This window comes from Takifugu rubripes, chromosome 18 (genome assembly GCF_901000725.2).
Source record: "Takifugu rubripes chromosome 18, fTakRub1.2, whole genome shotgun sequence".
NCBI classification, from domain to species: Eukaryota; Metazoa; Chordata; class Actinopteri; order Tetraodontiformes; family Tetraodontidae; genus Takifugu; species Takifugu rubripes.
Window position 1 is genome coordinate 8,585,261 of NC_042302.1, and position 24,689 is coordinate 8,609,949.

The following is a 24,689-nucleotide window of genomic DNA, read 5'->3' on the forward strand; positions in this document are numbered from 1 at the left end:
ACGACGCCATACATCTAGTGTCTTGAAGATATGCCCAGATCTCTGTTCAAATCCTCGCAAGTCTTTTGGTTTCCCAGGGCGACACCACTTCACCTCCCTGACTCCTCCTCTCCTTCTTTATTTCCACCCTGCTTTGTTGAAAAGGGCCAATCGTGCATTGGCTGGTAACTAGGCACCCTATTTATCAGTAACCAGCACCAACAATAACTGTAACCCGACACCTCCTCAGAGAGGCCGAGAGGAAAGTTGGGTCGGAATGAAATAGAAAAAGCAAAAGGAAGAAAACCCCGGGAACCAGTTGAGGAAAACAGTTCTTGCCGCTACATACACTAATTTATATCCTTGATTTTTATCTTGAATAGCCTGCGAGTAGGTTTTTACACGTGCGGCTGCTGAAATGTAACATTTTACGTCGAAAGTTTTAGCAATGGAGTCAATTGAGGGGAAAGTTGGTGTGTGAAGGTACGCAAGGATGTATGAGGAGAGAGAAGCCCCAAACAGCAGGCGTGGTGTGTGTGTGTGTGTGTGTTGGGGGGTGTATTGGATGTCGGTGTAATAGATACTCATGTCCTATTAGGGCTCTCATGGCTGCGCTGCTTTTTGAGAGCAATTCAGGCTGACCTGTGAGTGGGGGGACACTTCATATCAGTGCGCCCCCTCCTCAAAAAAAGCTATTTGTTCCCTGTGAGCTTATCAGATGGAGGAGTGTGTGATAGGCAGTCCTTTACTGTGTGTGTGTGTGTGTGTGTGTGTGTGTGTGTGTGTGTTTCAATGGGCATCTTGGAATGTAAAAACGGTGTATTGGAGGATGTTGAGCGTGCACAGTGACCACTGGCAGGGCCATGTCGTTAATGTAAGCGTGTGTGTGAGCGTGTGTGTGCGTGTGTGTGTGTGAGTGAGCGCATTCCTTGTTATAGTCGACTGGTTCTCCCCTTTGAAACAGAGAAAGGCCCAGTTGACTCTTCACCTCAGCGCGATCTCTTGTATAAGCACTTAGAAAGGATCCAAAGGTGCAAAGAGCAAGCAGCCAACCACACGTCTGACATCTGCCCGAGTCACAACGCTGCCTCCATTCATGACGGAAGAGGAGAAAAAGGCCCCGTTTAGCGCCGTCACGGCCAAACCTCCGTTTCTCTTCATCCTTCAGCGCCGCCGTGACAGGCAGCAACACCCCATCTGTGTTCCTTCCCTCCTGTTACACCATAACTTTTGTAATGTCATCGTACACGCATAAAACACTTTTCTCTTTTACTTTATGGGAGGGCCTCGACTGGTTGGTGGGAGGATTCTACGTTTACAGCCCTAAAACCAGTTGCAGACAATCCCAGTTGTGTCCAGCAACTGAGTGTTCTGTTGGCAACGGATCAGAACTTTGATCTCGTTCTGCCTGCTCTCCAGCTGGTCCAGCTAGCTTCATCTGGTGCTCGCTGCACTGACCTTTCTTTACTTTGGACACATGAAACTGGAAGCATCAAACAGAAACAGCAGTTGGAGATACAAACTTTCAACTGGTGATCCTCCAGAGAGTCCATTTACAACATAATTCTCTAGTTTGACTCCTTTGTTGAACAGAAAGATCCTTTCAGTTGTTTCTCATGATTCCCCAATATGGGATTTCCCTTATTTGCGTGACTGCTGTAACTTTCTTGCCTCCCGTCATCCGTGTTGGGACTGTAATGGAATAAGGTGTCCCGGGAGTGAGTAATAGACTGGGGGGAGGTGCAGGAACGCGGTGGAACAACTAAGTGGATGGAATGATAATTTAAAATCAATTATCAAAGTGACTCTGCAGCAGTTCCTGTTATAGCCTGAAATGTTATAATTGAGTTTGTGGGAATGCAGCAGAACCATCACATGACCAACCGATCTGAAGAACTTCTGTCTTATTTAGTCCATTTGTAAACACCCCCCTCGTTTTTCACTTCCCAGAGACTGATGTTTCGCTTCCACGTCTGTATTCGCTCCCTTGCCACAACTGCCTGTCACACATGTTGGTTTCTGTCATGTCTCCTTGATTAATTACCTCCTGTGGCAACAGTTTAGCAGATGATAAGCCAACATGCTAATACCACTAAACCCCTGAGCCTTGGAACATTCATTTCAGGGCTCCTTTGGCATTGTCTAACCTCCTAATCTGAGCTCGCTTGGTATCGTCTGGCCACTAACAGTGCTTCTATTCTTTTTACCCATCTCTCCCAGGGATCCTAAATGGGACATAGATATTCTAGCCAGGTGGGTTCTTGGCTTGGCACTCGGTGGACCCGAGCGCTCGCCTTAAGTGCTGCCTGCAGTTGTGGAGGGATTTTTGCTTCAAAGTGAAGGAAGATGGGAAGTTTCTGCCCAGCAAATGTTTTTGGTTTTACCTCCAGCCCTCTGCTGATGTTCCAGCCATGTTTCATGTGAAGGGAGCTGCATGGTATTACTTTAGTCATTGCTGCTACCCTGACTCTGACTTAGCTGTCAAAATCTCTTTAATATCAATAAGCCTGAGCTTCTTTTGTTGCTCTCAGCAAGACAGGAAATCACAACACTAATGACAGTGAAATATGATCAAGGCAGGCTTGTTTTAGCAATAAATGCGTGGGTTTTGAAGCTTGTCAAAACACTGTATGGTTGACGATTTGAACCAAACGTTTACCAAGCAAACATGTGCATTTGAGCGTGACGCTAATCTTCCGAGCATGCTGGCTCTTCATCATTTGATGTATTTGCATTTTTGTTGTAATTATGTCGACTGTGAGAGCGTGGCTTAAGGCAAAATCCAAGGCGAAGCGCACTTTTGCAAAGGGGGCTTGTAACAACATGAAGCTTAACCTCAAACCTGGTGCACACTGACGTGGCTGGAGGTGTAAGACGAAGCAGACTTTCCACACTTTATCTGACAACTCGGCCGAGAAGCATCCTTATCTGATGCCTCACCATAGAGCGGAAAAAAAAGTCTAAACTTGTTCCAAAAGTTGCTCGATTCATCTAAACGTACACGTTTCCCAGTATATGTGTATATGGGGAGCTGGTGGACTCTTTCAGGACCTTTGTGGCCCACTTTAACCACCTGTTCTCAAGGCTGGCGAGTTCCTCAGCATGTAATCCCACCTGTTCTCTGGGACGTTACCCCTCTGACAACTTCAGCTCACACCCCTTCACCCTCAACAACACTCCCGACCATCTCCAGCCCCTCCTGAGGGTGAAAGGAATATTTATGGCTTTCTGCTAGCATGTTTTTCCTCACAATTCCCTCATAATGAAGACTGGAGTCTGATCTGTAGAGCGGAGAGAAGGTGGAAGAGCTTCTTTGCATGCCCTTCAATATCTGCAGGTGTTAGATTGACCTGCAACAGCTGCTTGTTTATGCCCCCAGACTCGGTGATATATGGTCACATATGTACAAGATGGCAGTGAGACACCCACACATGCACTGCTAACCCTCTATCTGTCTCTCTTCACTACTTTATTGCTTCTTACATTCCACTATTTTAACTCACGCTGCATATTAAATGACACACCGTCTATCTTTCTGCCCTCTGTTCTTCTCTCCCACATTTCAGCCCAATCCGACCCAGCAGGGTTCTCTGTGTCCGTCAGCTTTATCTCCGTGTCTGTCAGAGTCTTCAAAGCTTAAACCTAGCGAGACTCTGCGCTTTAAGCCGATGTTCAGGCAGGCATACCTGAGAGAAAATACAGCCAAAAAGCTCAGGGATAGAGACGCTGAATGCTTCCAGATACAGCCTGATGTGTGCTCACACGTGCAAGCTGAACAAGGAATGTTTACCCACAATAGGGCTGCAGCTTTTGCTGCCAAGATGATTTAAGCAGTGAAAAGGTATATTATGAGAACTTGTCCCCCCCCCATCTTATTGCTCTACATGTCACACATTCAGCACTGCTAGAAGGTATCCTTTTGCTGTGAATTGTTTAAAAGTTGTGAAATAACATCCAGAAGGAGTCTGGTGCTGCAGATTTATGTCCTTGTACCCATAAATTTCTTCTCCTAAGTTCCTGCCTCCAGCATTCCTGTGATCAATCATTCACCCTCTGTTGGTTGTAGTTTGTAGTTGGAGTCACGCGTTGCATCGCGGCTAACGCAGCTGAACAATTTTTAAAAAATGGTAGTTTGTGATTGGGAAATGTGAATCACAGCAATATGGCAGCGGATGGCGATAATCCACACCCTATAGTTTTAACATTCTTCAAGGGCTGTTTCAGACTCATTGGAAATTCGTTTCAAGCAGCTCCAGCTCCATTAGCCTCAGGCAGAGCTTTGATTCAGCGCTGCATTTGTTTCAATCTAAGAGTTTTACTGACCTTTTTGTCGAGACTTAAACAGGAGGACTGACATCGCTGTGAAAATCAGGCCAAAAGTGGCAGATGTAGCCCCTTAGCTTAGCCTAGCTTAGGAGCAGGACTCAGAACAGGAGAGGTCTGAGAGCAAAGGTTAAAAATACCTTAATTTAAATAAGATCTGATGAATAAAATATTTAAATGACCGCTTTACCAAGTTATATTACAGCTTTTTGGACAGCATTCAGCGCTTCCTGACACTACAAAGCCAAACCCTGAAGGTTTTCAAATTAATTAATCTACATAAAACCAGACTCTTTTTTTCCCGTACAGCATTTGATGTCCTATGATTGAATGAATTTGAGGTTTTGCAAGGGGGCATGGTTTTTCTTGGCACACACATTTCCCTCTGTGTCTGCCAGCTACTGACATATGATCTGATGTTGGCACCGGCCGCCATGAGAGAGAAAAGGAGATAAAGAGAGGCGCAGCCTGACATCTTATTGGACTCTGTCCAGAACTGTTGGAATTTCCATCCAGGGGAAAATACAGAAAATGGTTAAATTACATGTTGACTCACAAAGGGACTATAGAGAAGTAAAAAATAGTAGGGCCAGAGCAATTGAGACGTTCAGTTTTGCGTAAATTAGGATGCTGAGAGCGGTGATGCATTATTGTGTTGCTCCTGTGTGTTTAACTTTATCGTAAATCAGTGTTGTTTCCTGTCTCGCCCCGATGGGCTGCAGGTGTTCAGGTGTGTCCCGTGAGGTGGAGCCGAGCGAATCTGCTCAGCGATTGGTTGGAATTTGTGCTGTATGGATTCAAATATGGAGGCAGGAGGATGCAGACAAAGACAGAGTCATTTTCATTGGCTGCTCTAAAGCAGCAGTGCTTATTTACATTTATGGTGGAGGTTTGTAATATATCAAATTTCCTTTTGTTACAATAATTGTCAGCAGGAAGGAAATAAGACCTTCAGTTAGATAACGAAGGTTTGCATTTGTCTTTTGATAAATAAATACAAAAATCTTAATTTGCTGCCAGGACTTTAGGAGGATGTTTGCATCTGAAGGGGGGGAAGCGTGGCTCACTGGTGGCCTCGACGCCTCCCTGAAATGGTCGCAGCTACAAACGCCTTGTTTATTTGCTGTTGTTTTGCCAGCCAGTCCTCTTGCTAACTGAACAAACGGTGACGTGTTTGTGTGTGTGTGTGTGTGTGTGTGTGTGTGTGTGTGTGTGTGTGTGTGTGTGTGTGTGTGTGTGTGTGTGTGTGTGTGTGTGTGTGTGTGTGTGTGTGTGTGTGTGTCAGGAGCTGCTAAGGCTGTATTTACGAGTGGCAGCTGCACAGAGAGTGTGTAAATGATTTAAGGTGGCTACACTGAACCGACACCGCAGACTTCTAGTTCTTGTGTGGTACACAGGCGGCCTGTTGGGAGTTGAAATATTTACGAGCCCTTTTTTTTTTTTTTTTTGCACAGATTTTCAGTCATTTGTCGGCACACAAACACGAGTGTTGCTCCGGACTTCACAGCTCATTAGCGGCCCGTTGCCTTTGTCTTTCTTGCCAAAATTAGGGATTCCGGTCGGTGTGTCATTATCATATTTATTACATAACTTTGAGCCTTCTGAGGATTTTACAGCCCAATAACAACATCATAATGTGCTGTAAAACAATACTGAACTGTATTTATATGGACATTGATGCTTATTAAACATGCTAAAGCTAGCAGAGATAAGGGAATATAGATGGATAATTGATTTAGCCAGATGCTAAGATTCATCCTGCTTTGTTGTCTGCGGGGGGGGGGGGGGGGGGGGGGGGGGGTGTTTTAGAGATGGCATACATTTTTCCATGCCGTCTGCCTGTGACACACCCCATTTCCATAGTTCAGATCCTCCTTTTCATGTGTGTGACCCCATTCTATAGATAGTTTTGTTTGGAGTGCAGCTGGAAAAATAAGAAATTCCATAAATGGGCTTTGTTATTTGAAAATGAGACTGAATGTTAATGAATGCAGGGACTAGTTAGGTCCAATGTAAATGTTAAAGCTGCAGTAGTCCCTGGTGTATCTCTGTTAAGAAGTGGAGCAACAGCCATTTCTCTGACCACTGCTAACAGGTGCCAAGTGCAGAGAAATGCACCAACATACATCTGCTCACGCTGTGCTGAACAGCCTCAACTCCAGGTTATTACAGCCGCGTTACCCCCTCAGCTGCTGCCTAATGTCACCCTCCCGCAGCATTTTCTTTGCCACCCCTCTACCAGCCACGCACAATCGTCCCCGTCCCTCACTCCACTACTGTGAAGCAACTGACATTTGCGTTGCGTCCCTTTGTGAGACATTTGTCCTGGTAGAGGCGCTCGCTGACCTCCAGGCTGGTTAGCCATCGTACCCATAAACCGGCTTGTCCACGCCTAGCTCTGATCAAGGGTCATTGAAAAATGACTTCATCTGCGTCTGAGAGTGACGGGGCAACTGTCTCCAAAGTCTCTGACCCCCTTAGACCTACGTACACTTAGAAACACACATCTGACACTCTTGTTCTCCGGTCTGGTGCAGCAACGCAAGCGCAACTTGACCCATCTCCTCGTTCCACTTCAGCAGTATTATCCCTGCTGCCGATTTCATCTGGCCTCACCACCTGTTGTCAGCTATATTTCAGGCAGCCCTAAACATCCTATAGAACTCCCCCCCCTCCCTCCACGGACCGGACCAACCCCGTCCAGCTGAAGCGATCCTCGAGTGATCCAATTACTCACACCAATGGCTCTGGCTAGTGACTATTTAATTTAATCTAGCGGCAAAAGTGCTACAGAGTAAACAAGACGGGCCGTTAAGCTGCAGCGTAAAGAGTGCAGATCGGAATGGAGCCAGCCCCTCAGAACACCAGCAGCACTGTGTTCAAGCAGTGGGCCAGGAGATCAGCATGGGGGGGTAGCTGCTCTGTGCCGTGGTATTTCCCTGAGATGCCCCCCCCCACGTACTTTTAAAAATACATCACAGTCTAGACATGTTTACAGTGATTAATTATCACCAGATCATGTCAACTATGGAGCTAATTAGCTCATGAATACTACAGAAAAGGCCTGGTTTCTACTCCTGTGTTTTTATGATTCTTTTTCATGAAATTTGTCATCTCTTTGTTTCTCTCCACACCTGTATTGTGTACTGGCTAAAATAGGAATTTAGTAATGGTGAGAGGTTATGCACCGAAACTGGAAAATAATCCAAAACTTTTACAGTTAAAGAAATAAAGATGTTTTATTGTGATTTATTGATTAGAGGGAGGGACTCTAAGCAGATGTCCAGGTCCATATAAACCCGAGCACTTTGGTTGTAAATCATATTTCTGTCACGCTCTTCTAAGAATAACCTGGTATTAGTGAGGAGTTGTGTTAGAGGACAGCATACGTGAGCTATTACAGGAAATTCCATCTCATTTTGTGAATCACTGTGCTGTTGTTGAGACCTCCCAGCATTTTCTTATTCGCTCCCTGCTATCGAAAACAGGAATTTGTGTAGAAACTGATGTAGAAAATCCTCTCTCCCAGATGGTCTCCATCACGTCGTGGCCCTCTGCACGCTCCGCGTCACCATCATCACCGACGACATGCTGACCAACAGCATCACCGTGCGTCTGGAGAACATGTCCCAGGAGCGCTTCCTGTCCCCTCTGCTCAGCCTCTTCCTCGAGGGCGTCGCTGCCGTGCTCTCCACCAGGAGGGAGGCGGTGTTCTTGTTCAACATCCAGAACGACACCGACGTGCAGGGCTCCATCCTCAACGTGACCTTCTCGGCGATGCAGCCCGAAGGGTCGCAGAGCAAAGAGAAGTTCTTCCCTTCTGAGGAGCTGCAGGAGCAGATCTACCTCAACAGGACGCTCCTCAGGCTGATTTCTTCTCAGGAGGTAAATTTTGGACACAAACACTGAGACACTGAGGCTTGAAAACTGTCAGAGCCGGTCCCATTTATTCCCTCCAGGTGTTGCCCTTCGACGACAACATCTGCCTGCGGGAGCCTTGTGAGAACTACATGAAGTGCGTGTCGGTGCTGAAGTTCGACAGTTCGCCTCCCTTCATCGCCTCTGACACGGTTCTGTTCCGGCCCATCCACCCCATCAACGGCCTGCGCTGCCGCTGTCCGCTGGGCTTCACCGGGGACTACTGCGAGACCGAGATCGACCTCTGCTACTCTGGACCCTGCCAGAACAACGGCAGGTGCCGCAGCCGAGAGGGAGGCTACACCTGCGAGTGCATGGACGACTTCACGGGTCAGTCTGAGTCCGTTTAACCCTTTTAACCCGTCTCCTGCACCTTCGACCTTTTAAACGCACCCGCGCGATGTTCTTGGAAACATTTTAGAGAATTCTAAAAGTATTAAAGGTTATTTGATCCCTTGACAGTTAAGGTGCCAGCATAAACAGCGTGCACAATCTCCCCGTGTAAATCTACAATTACGGGGACGGTGTTGTAAATGTGCACGGGCTTGTGTTCCCTCTGACTAGAATAGAGTCGCGTTCGCAAAACTGCACCGACGGGTTGTCAAATCCTGCACCGCCCACCTATTGTTTAACTCGAGGTCGACCCCAGTTCAGGTAGTTTAGTGCTGTCAATGTAAAACCACACACACACACACACGCACACACACACACACACACACACACACACACACACACACACACATTGCACAGCTCTCTCACCCTAACCCTCCTAACTAACCTGTAGCTCTCACCGAAAGCTAATTCTAACACCAAAATTAAAGCCGTGACTTTATCAAATTGCAAACACGACCCCGCTTTGCAAGTAGAATGAGAATTTTAGTCCTCAATATGTCTCAAATGTGAGCACACACTCACACACTGTCAATAATTGCTATTCAGTGGCGTCTTTCATGCTGACTGGTCAAACCAGATTCATATCAAATATAATTGATCTCACTCGAACTCTCAGTTGTCACGTAACACACCATCGCTGCCATAAAGGGAAAGTAATGAGTTGTGGTTTTGCTTGAGCGATGTCACACCCAAACACCGTTAACGTGGTGGTTGATTCAGGCTCACATATACCGACATACGTGGACATTTGCTGCTTACAGCACTGGCATCTTTCCTCCTCTCAGGTGTCAGCCTGCACCTCTACTGTCCGAGCGTGGGCCACTACAACCAGTACACATTTTAACAAACAAACAAGTATCTGCTTATGTGTTAAATATAATAAAGCCTGAAAACTCAGAGTTACAGTGTTCACATGCAACTGATGCCTTGAAAGCTTTCAACAGTCTCATTCAAATCACTTTACAAAATATTTCCCGATGTCAGCGATCTTCCTTCAATACTTCCCCCTCGTACACCCGATACCTGACTGGCTGTCTCCCCCTAATAGAGCCTTTCTCCCTCCCTCTGTCCCTGCCTCCACTCTTATTCTCTTCCTCCATCTTATCTGATTGTAATTACCTGATTATGCCTGCCTTTGTCACTCGCTGACCTCGTCTCACCTTCTCCTGCTCCTCGTGTCCGTCCTCTCCGCTCCAGCCATTCTATCGCCCCGACCCGCATGTCGATGCACCCCGATGCTTTGAAGGTCACAGTTCAAGTCAAGCTAGTTGGGGCCCATCAGGGGCCATTATGGGGCTGATGACAAGGGTGGCCCCTCTCTGTCCTACTTGTGTTTCCTGCATTACAGTGAAACAGATCCCATAATTCGCCCTCGGAAAGCAGGCTTATGTCGAGGAGAGAAGAGCCATTAGCTGGTTCCAGGCAGTAATGTCGGAAGCTTGAGCCTGTCTGGACTGTGAGTTGACGTGCAGCCACAGAGGCAAATATCCGTCTCATATTTTGGCAGTTAATGAAGAAAACGGCATCTCGTGGATGCTTTTTGCTCTCAGATCTGATCCCAGACATTCATGCACCAGCACACAGCCAATAAAAGTCCAGTGCACATTCAAATTATGGTTCCAGAAACAGTATTTGCTGCGACTCTGGCGTAAATGTGCTTTGTGGCGCTGTGCAATAAAAAGCAGAATAAAATCTGACCTTTCCTTGATTTCCTCTTGTTTCTACCCCTGTTTCAGGCTCTCCTTTGTGTCCTGCTCTTTCTTCACTCCAAATATGGCCAAATTGTTGGGCCAGTTTGTAGCTGGCTCCAGGAAACAGCCCATAAACCAGGCTTTATCCTTTATTACTACTGTTGTTGTTCAACTAGTGTTTTATACAGGCCTTGAACTGTACATCCGAATGTCTGCATGACCTATAATCAAAGGCATCTCTGTAAAACTGGATTCTGAGCGAGATACTCCCAAAGAAAGCATATTTCAGTCTGCTGTGGATTACAAACCCTTCAGGGATGAGATAAAATGATGAACTGAGCAGTTGCGATGACATCAGTGGGCAGATAAGAGCACAGACTCGAGATATTAAGAGGACTTGGCTTCAAATGCACACAGGAATATGCTGTAGATTCCATAAAACTGATGCAAAACCAACTCATTTCCGTCTCCGTCTCTGACAGGTGAGCACTGTGAGGTGAACGCATCGTCCGGCAGGTGTATCCCCGGCGTGTGTAAGAACGGCGGCAAGTGCGTGAATCGTCTCGCGGGTGGGTTCATGTGCGAGTGTGCACCGGGGGAGTACGAGAAGCCCTACTGTGAGATGACCACACGCAGTTTCCCCGGTCAGTCCTTCGTCACCTTCAGAGGACTGAGGCAGAGGTTCCATTTCACCGTCTCCTTCATGTGAGTACTCTCATAATTCCATAATTCCACGTGGGATTTTGAAAAACGCGACGCGCTGCAACTTCTGTGGTAAAAATAGCCAAAAAGCTCATGGAAGCACTGAAGAACCCCAAAAGTTGACCCCACACTTCATCACCCTGATTTCAGCGTATTTTATTAGAAACTTTGAGGTTCAGTAGAAATGCAAATCAAAGTGATTTCCAGAATTTTTTCTACCAAGTAAATAAATTCCTGATTATAGAAAATTCCTGGGAATGTTGATGGAGCGGGGCTGATTCAGACAGTGTTATTAGGCCAGACAGAGTTTTCCCTTTAACACTAGATACGAAGCGACTTTAGCTAACTCACAACAACACGCGCTAACTTGTCAGGATATTGAAAAAGTTGTCGCATTTCAGCGTTAGTCTAGTAAATTCCCATATTGTAGCGAGCCAAAAACTGGAAGTAACACTTTCATTCGTGGAAAACTCAGTGAAATGGATGAATATTGTCTGACATGCTAACGATGCTGCTTGTCTGGACATATCACAACTGTTACAACAGCCTGTTGACCTGTAATCTGGGGAGGCTGAGTAGTTGTGCCCAGAGACACCGCAGAGTTGTTGAGTTCACCCAACTAAAGTGTGTCAGCCTGGGTGTGCCGAGACGTGTGTACACATGAGCGCGCACAGTATAGAATAAGGCAAACACACGCTCGCCTGTGTCGGATGTGTGCTTATAATCCCGGTTAAGCGAGGGGGTGACACACGACAAATATGCCATGAAAAGGTGTTTACTGCACATTTTGTCTCCAGTAAAAAGACAAAACGGTGGCGGCGATAACGGCGTGAACGGTGAGAAAGGTTTGCAGGGCGGTAAAAACAGGAAAGGCTGCCCGATGAGTTTTCCTTATCACTGTTTGGCTGCAGCCATCCTGCCTTCCTGACTGTGCGGCTCCACTGGCATCTGTCGGCTGACTCCTCTGCCCTTACCGCGCCCCCCCCCCCAACAGTCACCAGCAGGTAGCAGGTCGACTGGCCTGCCCATCGCAGGCAGGGAAAGCGCTTCCTCTTTGCCGTCCGCAGGGTTTACACATCCCGCTCTTCCTTTCCAAGCGACTTTTCCTGAAGAGCTCCGAGGTTCTCCGGCTGCTCGGCGCTGCTCTGTTTGAGTTGGAGCAACGCTGAGGCAACGTGACAGGAAGCATTGGCCAGTGTTGGGGGGGGCAAAAACAGCTGGAATTCCAACTGTTATTATTGTGTGATTGTCTGTAGGTTTGCTACCAGAGAGAGGAACGCTCTGCTCCTCTACAACGGCCGCTTCAATCAAAAACACGACTTCATCGCCGTGGAGATCATCAATGAGCAGATTCAGCTCACCTTCTCTGGAGGTTAGGCCCCATCACGCTCACGTGTGTGTGTGTCCCTGAAGTGATCGTTAATATCCGATAAGTTTTAGCGACTGAGAAAGAGACCACCGAATGACACTTTGGTTTGCGAAGGTTGTGTGTTTTTTAACGACATCAGCGCAGACGTGGAGCTTGAACATGTTCATGTGTGTTTTTCTGTAGGTAAAAGGGTCGTCTGTCTTTTTACTGATGTCGGTCGCTTTCACAGGAAAGGAGCTGCCAGACTGATTTATGATAACACACACACACACGCACACACACACACACACACACACACACACACACACACACTACATGTGAGTAATGAGGCTCTTACTGGTTAAACAGTATGAACCAATATGTCATCTGTCCATATTATGAACTCCCGGATTCAAGATCAAATGGATGTTTCTTCCTAGGAGTTGCTCAGAGTGGTTCCACTTTCCCATGGTACCATACTGGGAGGAGTCCAGTTCAATATGCTCATGATCGTTGAAGGGCCATTTGGGAGCAAAGCCAAGTTCTCATGGCTCTGCTTCAAACCTGGAATATGACTAAACCTTGAATGCCAACCCATCAGATTAAAAACGTGGAATCACGCAGCCTGAGAGGTTGTTTGGTCTTCGCAGTCAAACTCACGAAAGAAACGAGCCAGTTTCACGTGTTTGGCCAGAAAACATCACTTATTAACTCCGTCCCCCATGAATGCACACAGATGTCAGTGTTACGCTGCTCTTTACTCATTTCCAGAGGAGCGGTGGATTCCTGCCCTTGACAAACAGATAAACCCCAGTAAATCTTACGCCATTGTGCTCCACAGTCTTCTCCCTGAGACCCGTTGATAATTAATGTCCACTTTCCTGATTTGTGGTCGCTGTGTTTGACCTTGTTTCTTTGCAGATTCTACAGTAATAAATGGAGAATCATGAATATTCCCTGTGGAGGCTATGCGTGAATACCTCGACTCTTCGTTTGTTTCATGTGGGTTTAATTCCTTCTCCCTGTTATCTAGGAGAAACCAGGACCACCGTGTCTCCATATGTTCCAGGAGGGGTCAGTGATGGCCAGTGGCACTCCGTCCAGCTACATTACTACAACAAGGTAAGCGGCTTACGTCTCCAAGATGAGCTCCTCAGTTTAGGTGAGATTTGGAGAGTCTGAAGTAAAGGTAAAGATTTTCATCATGTGCTCATGACACTAATTAGACAGTGATGACAGGAGTCAGCGTAGTCCCCTCCAGACGCTGGCAATCGGAATTCCGACAGTGGTACGCCGCTGCCTTAGTCTCGCCTGCTGAATTCAAAAAGCATCGGGGCCTTGCTTTAAGCTAACGGGGGAATTTCTCACCTCAGCTAATTGGTGGTTTCAACTACAGGCAATTGCAGGAAGTCCTAAATTATTTTTGAACCTCGTGTTCCCACGACGATTGTCTTGCCTCTTCACAGTTAGCCCAGTCTCAGAAGAGAGAGTAATAAGCAGCAAACTAGCTTCTATATTGCCACTGAAGATGATAGCTGGTGTTAATTTCCAACCAACTCCTAGATGCCGCAGGCTTCTTTCCTAGCATCAAACCAGACTGGAAACAAGATAACATTAGTCCTGCCTGATGAATAATAAACCTGAGTCATTGATCAACCCTGCCATTGAAACCAGCTCTGGCTTATATAGGTGTGGTGGTCATTCCACAACAACAGTTCTAAGCTGGAAGAGGGTCCTCCTAATTCATCTCCACCATCTTATTTTTCTTCATCTGATGCTTCCTCTTATTTCGGGCATCCTGGCACTCATAGCCTGACAGCTTGTTTAAAAGAGCAACATGCCTGTTGGTCTAGTAGCCTACAGCACACGTTGTGTCACATTTCACAGGTTGTTTTGTTTCGCACTCGCGTCTGTCACCGTCAGACCCGTCGGCGGACCTCGTAGCCGCGCTGGTGATATACGCACCAAAGATGACGAAAAGAGGCCGCTGTGATGTTAGCTTGTTAGCTGCGGGGGCACATCTGTATCGATTCATCGACACATGTCTGCATGTTCAAAAGCCTCTGTGAAGTTTGTGTGGACCTAGAAGGTCGAAAGATCACTGCAAGATGAATGACTTCAGGCATCATTTGGTTTTGAGAGACGTCAGCTTAGCCTTTGTTTCTTTTTCGTCCAGTTTTCGGTGAGTCTTCCATTTCCATGTGTGGTGGATTTCATTCACATTTTTATTCACTTCTTTAAATATAGTTGGTTAGATACATGCATACTGTATATCAGTGTTATGGGTGTTTCCAGGTGTATATGCACATTCTTCGCTGTCAATCTTAATGCACACACCCATTTGTAATCAGGTGACACATTCCGTTGAATTAGCCCGAGGCTAACAACTCACACAAGGTCGGCTTTTCTTCACGTGGTGAATGATCAGAAGTCAGATACGACTGTGTGACTGATCGTAATTTAATCCTACATTACTTGCTGGAGGGATTGGGGGAAATCTATACGCAAAAACGCAGTAATATTCTCACCAAAGATATAGACCTGTTGACACGCGACTGTCAGGATATGAATAAAAGGCCTGGCAATAAGCAGAGACATCAGAGAAGGCTTCTCCCACCGAGCTGTTGACATGCACGAATGCGCTCACATAAATATTGTTTTTGGGTCTATAAAGGGAGGTTTTGAGTGACAGTGAGTAGAGAAATTCAGCAATTTGTCACGCAAACATCAAAGGCACCTGAGATACGGTATCTGCAAGAGATTAATGGCCGTCTTGCACAATACATGCAGGCGTGGAGATAAACACAAATATCGTGTTTCTTTTTATTATTAGATAGAATTAGGTAGAATATAAACTTCTTTATTAATGTAAATAAATATTTGAGTACATGATAACGGCACAAACACACACACACCCTATGTCAGATAATGATGCGACCAAAGTTGTGCCGGGCTTCAAAACTTTCCTTTGAATGCTGTTGCTTGGGGTTGAGGGGCAGAGGGCAAAGGTCGGGGGAGGGGTTGGCATGACAACAGACATTGACCTGCTATTGTTGCAAAGATCTGGGACGGTTAGGAAAGCTGTGTGTACATTTGTTTCTGTCTGCAGGGGGGAGTCTGACGTGTGAGAGTGTGTGTTTGTTGTGTGGAGTGTGTGGAAGTGGAGGAATAAAGACATGTTTGGGATTCCTTGTGCAGCCTCTCAAAGACTTCACTGCGTCAGCGAGGCAACTTTAACAGGATGCGCACACGCAGATGGGCAGCAGGAGGTTTTGTCTGAGGGTTCTGATCTTTGCTAGGTGCAGGAAATGATGTCACTTGTTACAGGAAATGCGCTTTGGGGCCGCAGAACACATCAGCTATGCTGCGCAAATCACGAGAGGATTCCATGGAGAAAAACACTGAATAGACACATGATGTTGTTTTTTTTGAAGCAGCCAAATAATGACAAATCAGATCAACAGTCAGACTCAGACGCGCTGAGTCACTGTCGGAGCCCGCCGATAAGAGCGGCGGTGCCATTTCAGGCTGAACAAATCAGCGCACGGTTGGTTTGCAGCAGCCACAATTCCATCTGATCTGAGGAGGCGCACGACTGCGTGATCATCTGGGGGGGAGATGAGTAGGACTAAGCTCACCACAGTCATTCCATAGAGGCCACCTCTATGATTCTATCACAGAGGAACGGAGCCACTGGTTGATTTTCTGATTTCCCTTTCTGGGGAAATGCAGGAGAATCTGAGCTGCTTGGGTGTCAGTTTGAGTGTTCCGTGTGTTCCGTAGTTAAACGGACACAGCCTGCAAGAGTTGGAGCAACAACCACCCTTCGTTACCTGCTTTTTCCCTTTTTCTGTTATCATTTTTCTTTCTTCTGATGTGAACAAGGTGCCTCGCTTTGCTTTGTGTGACATGTCTCTCCTGCAGAATTAGTGCTGCTCTCATGCTCCCTTTGAAAGCTGCACAGCCCCCCCTTCCCCGTCTCTTTGTTAATGTTTCAGGACTTTATTGCATTTCCAACTGGATATCCAGTCAGACAAACAGACTCTTATAAGAGCTCTTCTCTACTTAGGCTCTTGTAAACGGCCTCAGCTATCGTTCATCTCCTTGTTGTACAGTTTTATGACAATCGAGTGAAGCTTTCTGAGGGTGGCCCTAATGTCTGAGAGAGACATACCTTATTAGGGGTCTGGCTGTGCCACGGTGGCCCCCAGAACAATGCGTCTATGCACGTTAACATGTGAGTCAGGGGTGAGAGCTTGCAGGTTTTTCCTCCGGTACTTGTGTTTTCAATAAAGGTGAAGTAGGTTTGTTTTCTGAGGTGAATCCTCGGAGCCCGAGCATTCTCCGGCAGGGCGTGTGTTTTCGAGGAAGAGGCCTTTGTTCTCCTCAACCCGGGTTTCCCCAGATCTCCGACCAGCAGATCTCCGAGGCTGTCCTCCCACGCATCACAGAGATATGAGAGGTGGCTGGTCACCGAGTGCTTCTGTCACCCAGCGTCCTCCTAACAGGCCGTGCCACATGTAAACGTGTGTTGTATGCTCTTATTATGGCGGCCAAGTGGGCAGAGGGATTATTTGGCTTTGGGAGTTTCTCGTTTATTGACTAATTTGCTGGCTGCAGATGCAAAGAGACACATCCGACTCTTTGCTGCTGCGCACATGCAGCTGATTACACTTCATGTGCCATCTCCTGTCTAGACCCTCAGACGATGCGGAAGGATCAGTATAACACACAGGTAGCGACGTGGCTTGGTTGTGGACGACAGGTCTAATAAGGTGTCTTTCTCTCACGGTGTCTCTCTCCCAGGAAGGGGGGAGTCTGGTGGACTCCCGTGGGGTTCTGCGGCTCCCGCTCTATACAGCCTGGCTGGAGCTCTATCAGAAAGAGGTAACCTTTGACCTCTAGCCTAGTACCTGCTGCTGGCTTGTTTTTCACTTGGGTAGTCCCTGCTTTCCATTAATCTCTGCTGCATGGCATTTGACTCCTGCTCAATTCTGCTCACATTTGTTTTTGGTGTTCCACATATCGGTAAGAGTCTTGCATAGAAAGCGATCACATATCCCAATATCACGCGTGTCACATACAGCATAGATAGTCTGGCCGCCAAGGTTTTGCCACCTTTTCTCTCTGTCTGTCTGCTTTTTCCTTTAAAGAGGAAACATGGCAGGTTTCTGGTTGTTAAAGCGTGTCGTTGTGGCTTCACGTACCCTCTTTCCTACCTCATCCGGGTGTGGCGCCCTCCTGTTTTTGAACTGCAGATCAGTGCAGCCGTGGTGCGCTGTGAACTGAGCTGGTCTCTCCCTCTCAGTCGTCATGGAGCTCTTCTCTTCCTGCATCCGTCTTCACCCCATCTGCCAGGAGAAGCGGCTTAGGCGTCCAATCAGAAGCGCCGCTGTCATTGACTTTCACTTGTGAGGTTTGCTCGGTTGATATAAACATGTCTGACATGTTTGGCAGGTGGACGGACGTGTAGGTAGAGGCCTGTTGAGTGCCGATTGTTGTTTTTCTTGGCAGTGGCAAAGTGGGCCAGAGCACAGTTCTGTCAGGGAGGATTAACACGGCTCCGTAACCGTCAAAGATGGCTCATTAACGAGCACAGACAGCAGATGTCTCTGAGCTCTTGCTTTTCTCTGTTGAAGGATTTAATATGTATTCCTAAGCCCTCCCTTTGTTGCTCTGTAGTCCCTACTATTCTAAAGTGGTTTGTACTAATTTGAGAATAAAGTCAGTATTTTTCTGTCTCACAACACAACTTTCCTATATTAGCTTGCTAATGCTAACTGTTTTTTTACAGTACACTTTTGACTTTGTGGAAAACAAGGGTGGAATTTGCATAGGAACGGAAAATTGAATAAATTGTCCATGCAGCTTTGAGCCATGTTCCTTCCTTATAGGCCCGCCACGACCGCATCCTTCCTCTTTACTCGTGTTGGTGTCTTCTCGCCTTATCTCGTTCCTCTTTGGCTGCAGACATCTCTTATCTCCTCTGATCCCTCTCCAGACATGTTTTATGGGTCAGATGCCTCCACTCTTCACACAGGCATCATTTCCCATCATCTAAGCTACAGTGCTGTTCAGATTTAATACGCATATTACAGATAAATCCCAGGGAGGTTTTTTAACCTCAGCAGCAGTATCTCTCCCAGATACATAATTCAGTTTTAAAACCTTGTTTTTCTTGCCTAAAAATAATCCCATTCCAGTGCGATAATTACTCATCAGCTGCTTAGTGAAAAAAATCAGCTGTTTGAAGAATTTGCCTGGAAGTAATACTGTAATGTCAGTATCCTGCCCACATGGGTGTTTTTCTTTAAAAGCCAGTATAGAGTTGCATTAATCCCAGTTTGTGTCATCTGCACATTTGTTTTGCTCTTGAAAGCTACATGCCGACAATGAACAGAGACGTGCAGTAACATATAGGCTTGAACAAGGGAGATCTGTGTGCGTGTTCAAATAATTCACACTTCTACTTTTACACTGCCAGAGGGCGGGTGAGGTAATGTGGACAAGACATGACACAATAGCCAGGATGGGACAAAGCCATTTAGCTGGAAAATCTCCAGCTTCTGTATTATTAACAATAACATTACTTCTTCGTCTTTTTATCTGAAGCTCGACACGCATCAGCCATCACTTATGGAGTCATTTTTACCCAGGAGTCAAAGAAACAATGGTGCTTCCTGCCTCAAGCCCCAAATTAAATAAAAGGCTGTGCGCCCCCTTTTCCTTGATTATCACAGTGAACCGTGTCGCTGTCTGCAGTCCTACCAGCCACTTCCTGCCTCGCACGCATACACAAACACATTTTCCCGGTTATCAAGTGTTCCTTTCTGTCTGAGGTGTTTTTGGACTAATTTGCGTCGGTGCTTTAATCTGCGCGGCGTGTTCAGATTCCTGACCGCGGGATTTGTTGAGTAAACCTGCCAACAACGGGCAACAATGTGTGTTAAATGCACGTTAGAAGCTCGAAGGCGTTTATCTGCCTCGGTCTGCAGAGCTGTTGGTGTTGCAAACTGCACGTGTGTCCGTTGCAAGCGGCGGCGCTGGGAGCACATGCAGGTTTTTGTGGTTGTGTTCTCCTCTGTTGGCCCCCCACCCCCCTCGCCCACCTCACCTTTGTGGCTAGCTGTCGGGATCAAGTGCGTTCCCATGGTTACGGCAAGCCAATATCGCCCCTGGAGACGGCACCGGCCAGGGAGAATCTTCCACAGCCCTGAGTCAGACGGAGGGTAAATAAGAGTCTCTCCCGGGGCCCCTCAAAGCGAGGGCCAAGTGCACTTTAAAATAAGGGGCCACTACAAGGCTAGAAGCCATATACAGCAGGCTTGACGTAGCCAGCTCAACTGTGGATTTTTCCATTTTAATTAAATCTAATTAATATTTAGCATCTATAAAATAGATTCATACAATTACATCAGTCTTAGAGGGGTAATTAAGTCTTTAACCTTTATTTTTCCAGGGATTGAGAAGCCAAACACTCATTTTCCAGAGGTGTCTGGAATATTTTCAGCCTTTAGGGGTCTTAGTTTTCCACCACTGGTTGCATTGCATCAGTCATCAGGCCCTCGAGGTTATCACAGATTTTAATCACAGAAAATTAAATGCCTGGAAGATTATTTTACATTTAAATGACGTAGGAGAGCTTTACATTTACTGACTTGAATGGAAGTCCAGTTGTTACTCTTGTAAATGAATGAATTAAACTCTTTTAACAGTTATTCCTTTCAATCATTTCATTTCTGTTTTATGCCAAATCTGAAGATTTGCTGTTGTATTGATGCAAGAATGTCATGGCTCAGATGATTGACTGCTTGCATGTGACTGTATTTAACCTGAACCACAACATATGAAGTTAAGGAGAGATGTGAAAGCAAACAGCAGTGGAATCAAAGGTGTGACGCTCCTCGGGCGGCCTTCCTGTTTGTCAGCCGGCTAAACGTGTGTTTTTTCGGTGGACTGGGCGGAAATGGAGCACGCTGACGGGAGTGGCAACAACAAACTCCCAGTGGGACAGAAAATATGTGCAGACCGAAGCCCACCTGAACCAAAATAGATGCCCTCCCCAGCCTGGTATTTCAGCTGGTTCCAACTATCTTTTATCTTTGTTTGCCCATTATTTGTGCCACACTTGAAAAAAACGGATGGATAATAATGATAATAATCATTCTAATCTCTCTTAAATGTGCCACAGTCATTGTATTAATCACTACTGGCTTCTGTACTCCTCTGATATCATATCAGGGATCTATAGTCTCATTATTGTGCTAAGCATTCTTGCGAGAAAGATAATAGGTACAAATTACTTTTATTTTTACTTTAAGCCTGTTTTTCGATTAAAATAAACACAAAGCTTTTTCTGCTTGTTTTTCCAAGTCCTCTCTTGGGAAAATTCCTCATGGAACTGAGGTTAAATATTACAAAAACTAAAGAGATTTGGTGTTCTGATTTTCTAAGCTGATCTACATTTTCTCAGATTGTCGGCCACAAGCCTTGATGAACCAATCAGCTTACCTTGCAATCATTAGGTGCACGCTAATGCACAATGGCTGTTTTTGTCTCCCTAAGCCAAGACGGCTTGTGCGCTTCTACTCCAAGTCAGCGAAAGTCGTAGAAATATTGTTTGTGGGAGCCTACAGTACCAAAACAGCTGCCCCGACCAGAAGAAAAAGCAGTCAAGTGTGAAGATATTTATCATTCTCATATAAATTTGGTCATTTGCAGTCTTTCCTAAGGAAAATATGGGTTTTTTTTACTAATTTCCTGTGTTTACACTGCTAAACTGCCCTCAACAAGTGCATTTGGGGATTTGGCACCTCAAGGGACAGTTGAGTTCAAATCAGGCATATCACCGCAGCCCTAACCACACAAACACTGCTGGCTCGTCCGGGATTTGAACCCAAGACCTCTCACACCCAGAGCGAGAATCATACCCCACTGAGTCAATTCTCGTGTTAGTTTATCAAAAAGGTTTTATTGACTGTGTTTTGTTGATCAGGCATCGTTGGTGACCCGTCTTCTCTCTTTTTTCAGCCAAACCTGGGGCGTCTCGGCATCCCTCACGGGCCGTCAGGAGAAAAGGTGGCAGTGGTCGCCGTAGACGACTGTGATATTTCCATGGCGATTCGCTTTGGGAAGCAGATCGGCAACTATTCCTGCGCCGCTCAAGGCACACAGACGGGACAGAAAAAGTGAGCTGGTGTCTCCGTTGTTTCTTTTTTTTTTGCAGCAACTACACAGATGAACAGCTGAGATCTGTCGCGCCCGGAAGGCTGACCCAAATTCCAGTCACACTCATTCTCCTACACTCTGGTCCTTCTCCCTCTTTTCCTGTAATCTCTTGTTCTCTTTATTCCTCCCAAACATTGTCTTCAAAAGGACTCTCTCAGCACGGGCTCAACCCATTTCAACGCTCACTAATTATATATTTCATTTTTCTAATATGAGACATTTTATGTTTTTGAAGAATTAGCATGCTCAGACACATCTCATGCAGAGGGTGGGGACGTAGAGAAGGAGAAAGCTTCAAAGAGGAGCAAATGAGGTTGCAGTCCATCAGGAACTTGTTGCACAACTCGCCGCAGCTGAGAGGCGTTTAGATTTATACATGCAGTGCAAACGACCATCACCTTGAGACAACTGTGTGGGACACAGCTGCTACACGTGCCGGTGGAAGCTGCAAGCTGCTGCAGTATCAATTAGGAAGAATAAAAACCGAGTCCTCTCTGTTTCTCTCTCATCACTATGAGGTGATATTTTACCAATAATCTCTTAAAACCATTTGCTGTTTGATGTTGAGTGTCGTAGAGGCTTTACCCCTAAGAGGCTTCCTATGTGACCTAATATTTGAGGCCTTGCTCATTCATGGTGAGTGTAGCAGTTAGCCTTGTGACTACTTAAATCCCTAACCGTAATAGTCTGATTCCAGAGCTGTCAACCATTAGATTACCTTTGTTGACCTTCCTTGTGCAGTTTGGGTAGTGACAGGAAGTTACTTATTTCTCTATTAGAGATTTGAAACTGCAAACCAAAGGAAAGCTGCAGTAGCATGTGCTGTATTTGGGAAAAAAAGAAGTGCAATTTCCCTTCCTTTCATTTTCTCTTTCATCTGCAGGTCCCTGGATCTGACAGGGCCGCTGTTGCTAGGCGGAATTCCCAACCTACCGGAGGACTTTCCCGTCAGAAACAGAGACTTTGTGGGCTGCATGAGAAAGCTCAGCATCGACAGCAAGCCCATCGACATGGACAGCTACATCGCTAACAATGGAACCACACCAGGTTAGACAGGCTACCTGGAACTGTCATGGGAAGTTACGCTATGTGTATCTTCAGAACTTTAATTATTTGTGTTTCCCAAGGTTGTCCTGCAAAGAAAAACTTCTGCGTGAGGCAGATGTGTCAGAACGGGGGCGTGTGTGTCAGCAAGTGGAACACCCACAGCTGCGACTGCCCGACAGGCTACGGAGGCAAAAACTGCGAACAAGGCAAGTGTCTTTCTGACTGACGTCCAGTTGCAGCGTGCACGTGTCTGTTTCCCCTCCTGTGAGTCTGAGGACTTTCAGGAAATCCTGTCTTGAAGATCAAGTGGGATAAGGAACACCTCACATGACTCAGTGTGAATCACTCTGGCACTCATCACATCCTCCCATGTGGAGATTTAGGACAAACTATGACTGGCTCATGGAAGCAAGTCTGAAGGGAATAAATGAAATCTGCCCTCCACCCCACAGAAACACACGCACACACATGTACACGTACACGCAGAAAGGCCCTCAGAGCTGTCATCTCCTCAGCTGACTTGTGAGGCACAGCTCACGTTACTCTACTGTACACCTGTGGATTGGTAGATAAGTTAGGGGTGATGTTTGTTCATTCCCTCCACGATCAATGGAGAGAGAGTTCCTGCTGCAGGACGATGCTGCAGAACACGCGTGAATTCCTCTCTCAGCCTCCTTGTCTGTGAGGCAGCCTCCCAGTCAGAGCCCGACCTCATATCAAGTGTCTGAGCCTCAGGATCACCGCAGGCTGAGAAGAGCCTCTCTTTTAACAGTGCGATGTGATAATCGGCCAGAAATGGAAGACATTGCAATGCTCATCGTCCTATCGGGTCTCGCTTTAGTTTCACAGCTCATTTCAACATTTTTGTAAAGACAAGTGCATCTGTCTTGTTCGTTTACGCAAATTAGTCAGGCTGTTATGCGCATGCAGTAAATTAGGAACACTCTCTTGTGTGGCATTTGCTTGTTGCAACAGGTAGATCTCCAAATCTATTGACTCGGCCATCAAAGAGGAACTTATAATGCTCATGTACAATAGACAACAGGCTTTAATTAGGCAGTATATTTGCTAACAGGGTTGGGTTTAAGACATACGGCTGGGTCCCGTTTAATTTGGAGATTTTATCTGTGTGCTGCTGGCATGAAAGTTTTTAGATATGTACACCTGCTCAGTAGATATAAAAAGCTGTGGGAAGATGAGAAGTGTCAGACTGGCCACTCTCTTCTTCTTTGATTACAACTCGTTTATGGTAGCATGCTGATAGAGCTGTCATTTCCAAGTTTAATGGGTGAGAGAAATATAATGGATGTATTTTGTAGCGGTCACCTTATTTTTGCACCTTCTTGTCCCCATTCAGTCATGCCGTCTCCTCAGTTCTTTGATGGCCAGGCCCTGGTCTCCTGGCGTGACCCAGAGATAACTGTGGCGGTTCCGTGGTATATGGGCCTGATGTTCCGCACCAGGCGACCTGCTGGCACCCTGATGCAGGCCAACGCTGGACTTTCCTCCACCATCAACCTCATGGTGAGACATCATTGGACTGCTGACAAATAGGTCATCATCATCCGCATAGAGTGTAAATGTCCTGAGTCTAACACTGTAATTGAGTTCTAATTCTCGGTTTCCCTTCCGTCCAGGTGAGTGAGCAGCAGCTCCGTATGGAGGTGATATCAAGACATCATATGGTGGCCACCCTGGGATTCCCCCAGGTTCGGGTTAATGATGGCGAATGGCATCACCTGTTGGTAGAACTGAGGAGCATCAAAGAAGGAAAAGACATCAAGTACATGGTCTCTGTGTCGCTGGACTACGGCATGTACCAGGTCAGTTTCATTGCAATATAGGGCAGTACACATCTTGCCATGTTCTGAATAAGAATTGTTTTCCATGTTTTTGTTAAGCAGAAGTCAGTGGAGATTGGTTATGATCTGCCTGGCTTGAAACTCCAGACTCTTTATGTGGGAGGCTTGCCCGCAGCTGACAACCACGTCAGCAAAGGATTCGTTGGCTGCATCCAGGTAGATGAGCGTGTGTGTTCAAAGCCTTTGTAGTGTTTTCTT

General features: G+C 46.3%; 1 protein-coding gene across 3 annotated transcripts in view; it reads left to right on the top strand.

Annotated features, from left to right (window-relative positions):
• celsr1a (cadherin EGF LAG seven-pass G-type receptor 1a) overlaps positions 1 to 24,689 on the top strand; it is a 50,760-nt gene that overhangs the window by 14,625 nt on the left and 11,446 nt on the right. For all 3 annotated transcript variants that reach the window (XM_029825881.1, XM_029825880.1, XM_029825882.1), the window contains exons 2-13: positions 7,832 to 8,187; positions 8,262 to 8,550; positions 10,787 to 11,009; positions 12,263 to 12,378; positions 13,388 to 13,476; positions 17,161 to 17,241; positions 21,385 to 21,542; positions 22,466 to 22,629; positions 22,710 to 22,835; positions 23,987 to 24,153; positions 24,267 to 24,452; positions 24,534 to 24,647. In XM_029825881.1, coding sequence (XP_029681741.1) covers positions 7,832 to 8,187; positions 8,262 to 8,550; positions 10,787 to 11,009; positions 12,263 to 12,378; positions 13,388 to 13,476; positions 17,161 to 17,241; positions 21,385 to 21,542; positions 22,466 to 22,629; positions 22,710 to 22,835; positions 23,987 to 24,153; positions 24,267 to 24,452; positions 24,534 to 24,647 — 2,069 coding nt within the window. The remainder of the gene's footprint in view (positions 1 to 7,831; positions 8,188 to 8,261; positions 8,551 to 10,786; positions 11,010 to 12,262; positions 12,379 to 13,387; positions 13,477 to 17,160; positions 17,242 to 21,384; positions 21,543 to 22,465; positions 22,630 to 22,709; positions 22,836 to 23,986; positions 24,154 to 24,266; positions 24,453 to 24,533; positions 24,648 to 24,689) is intronic.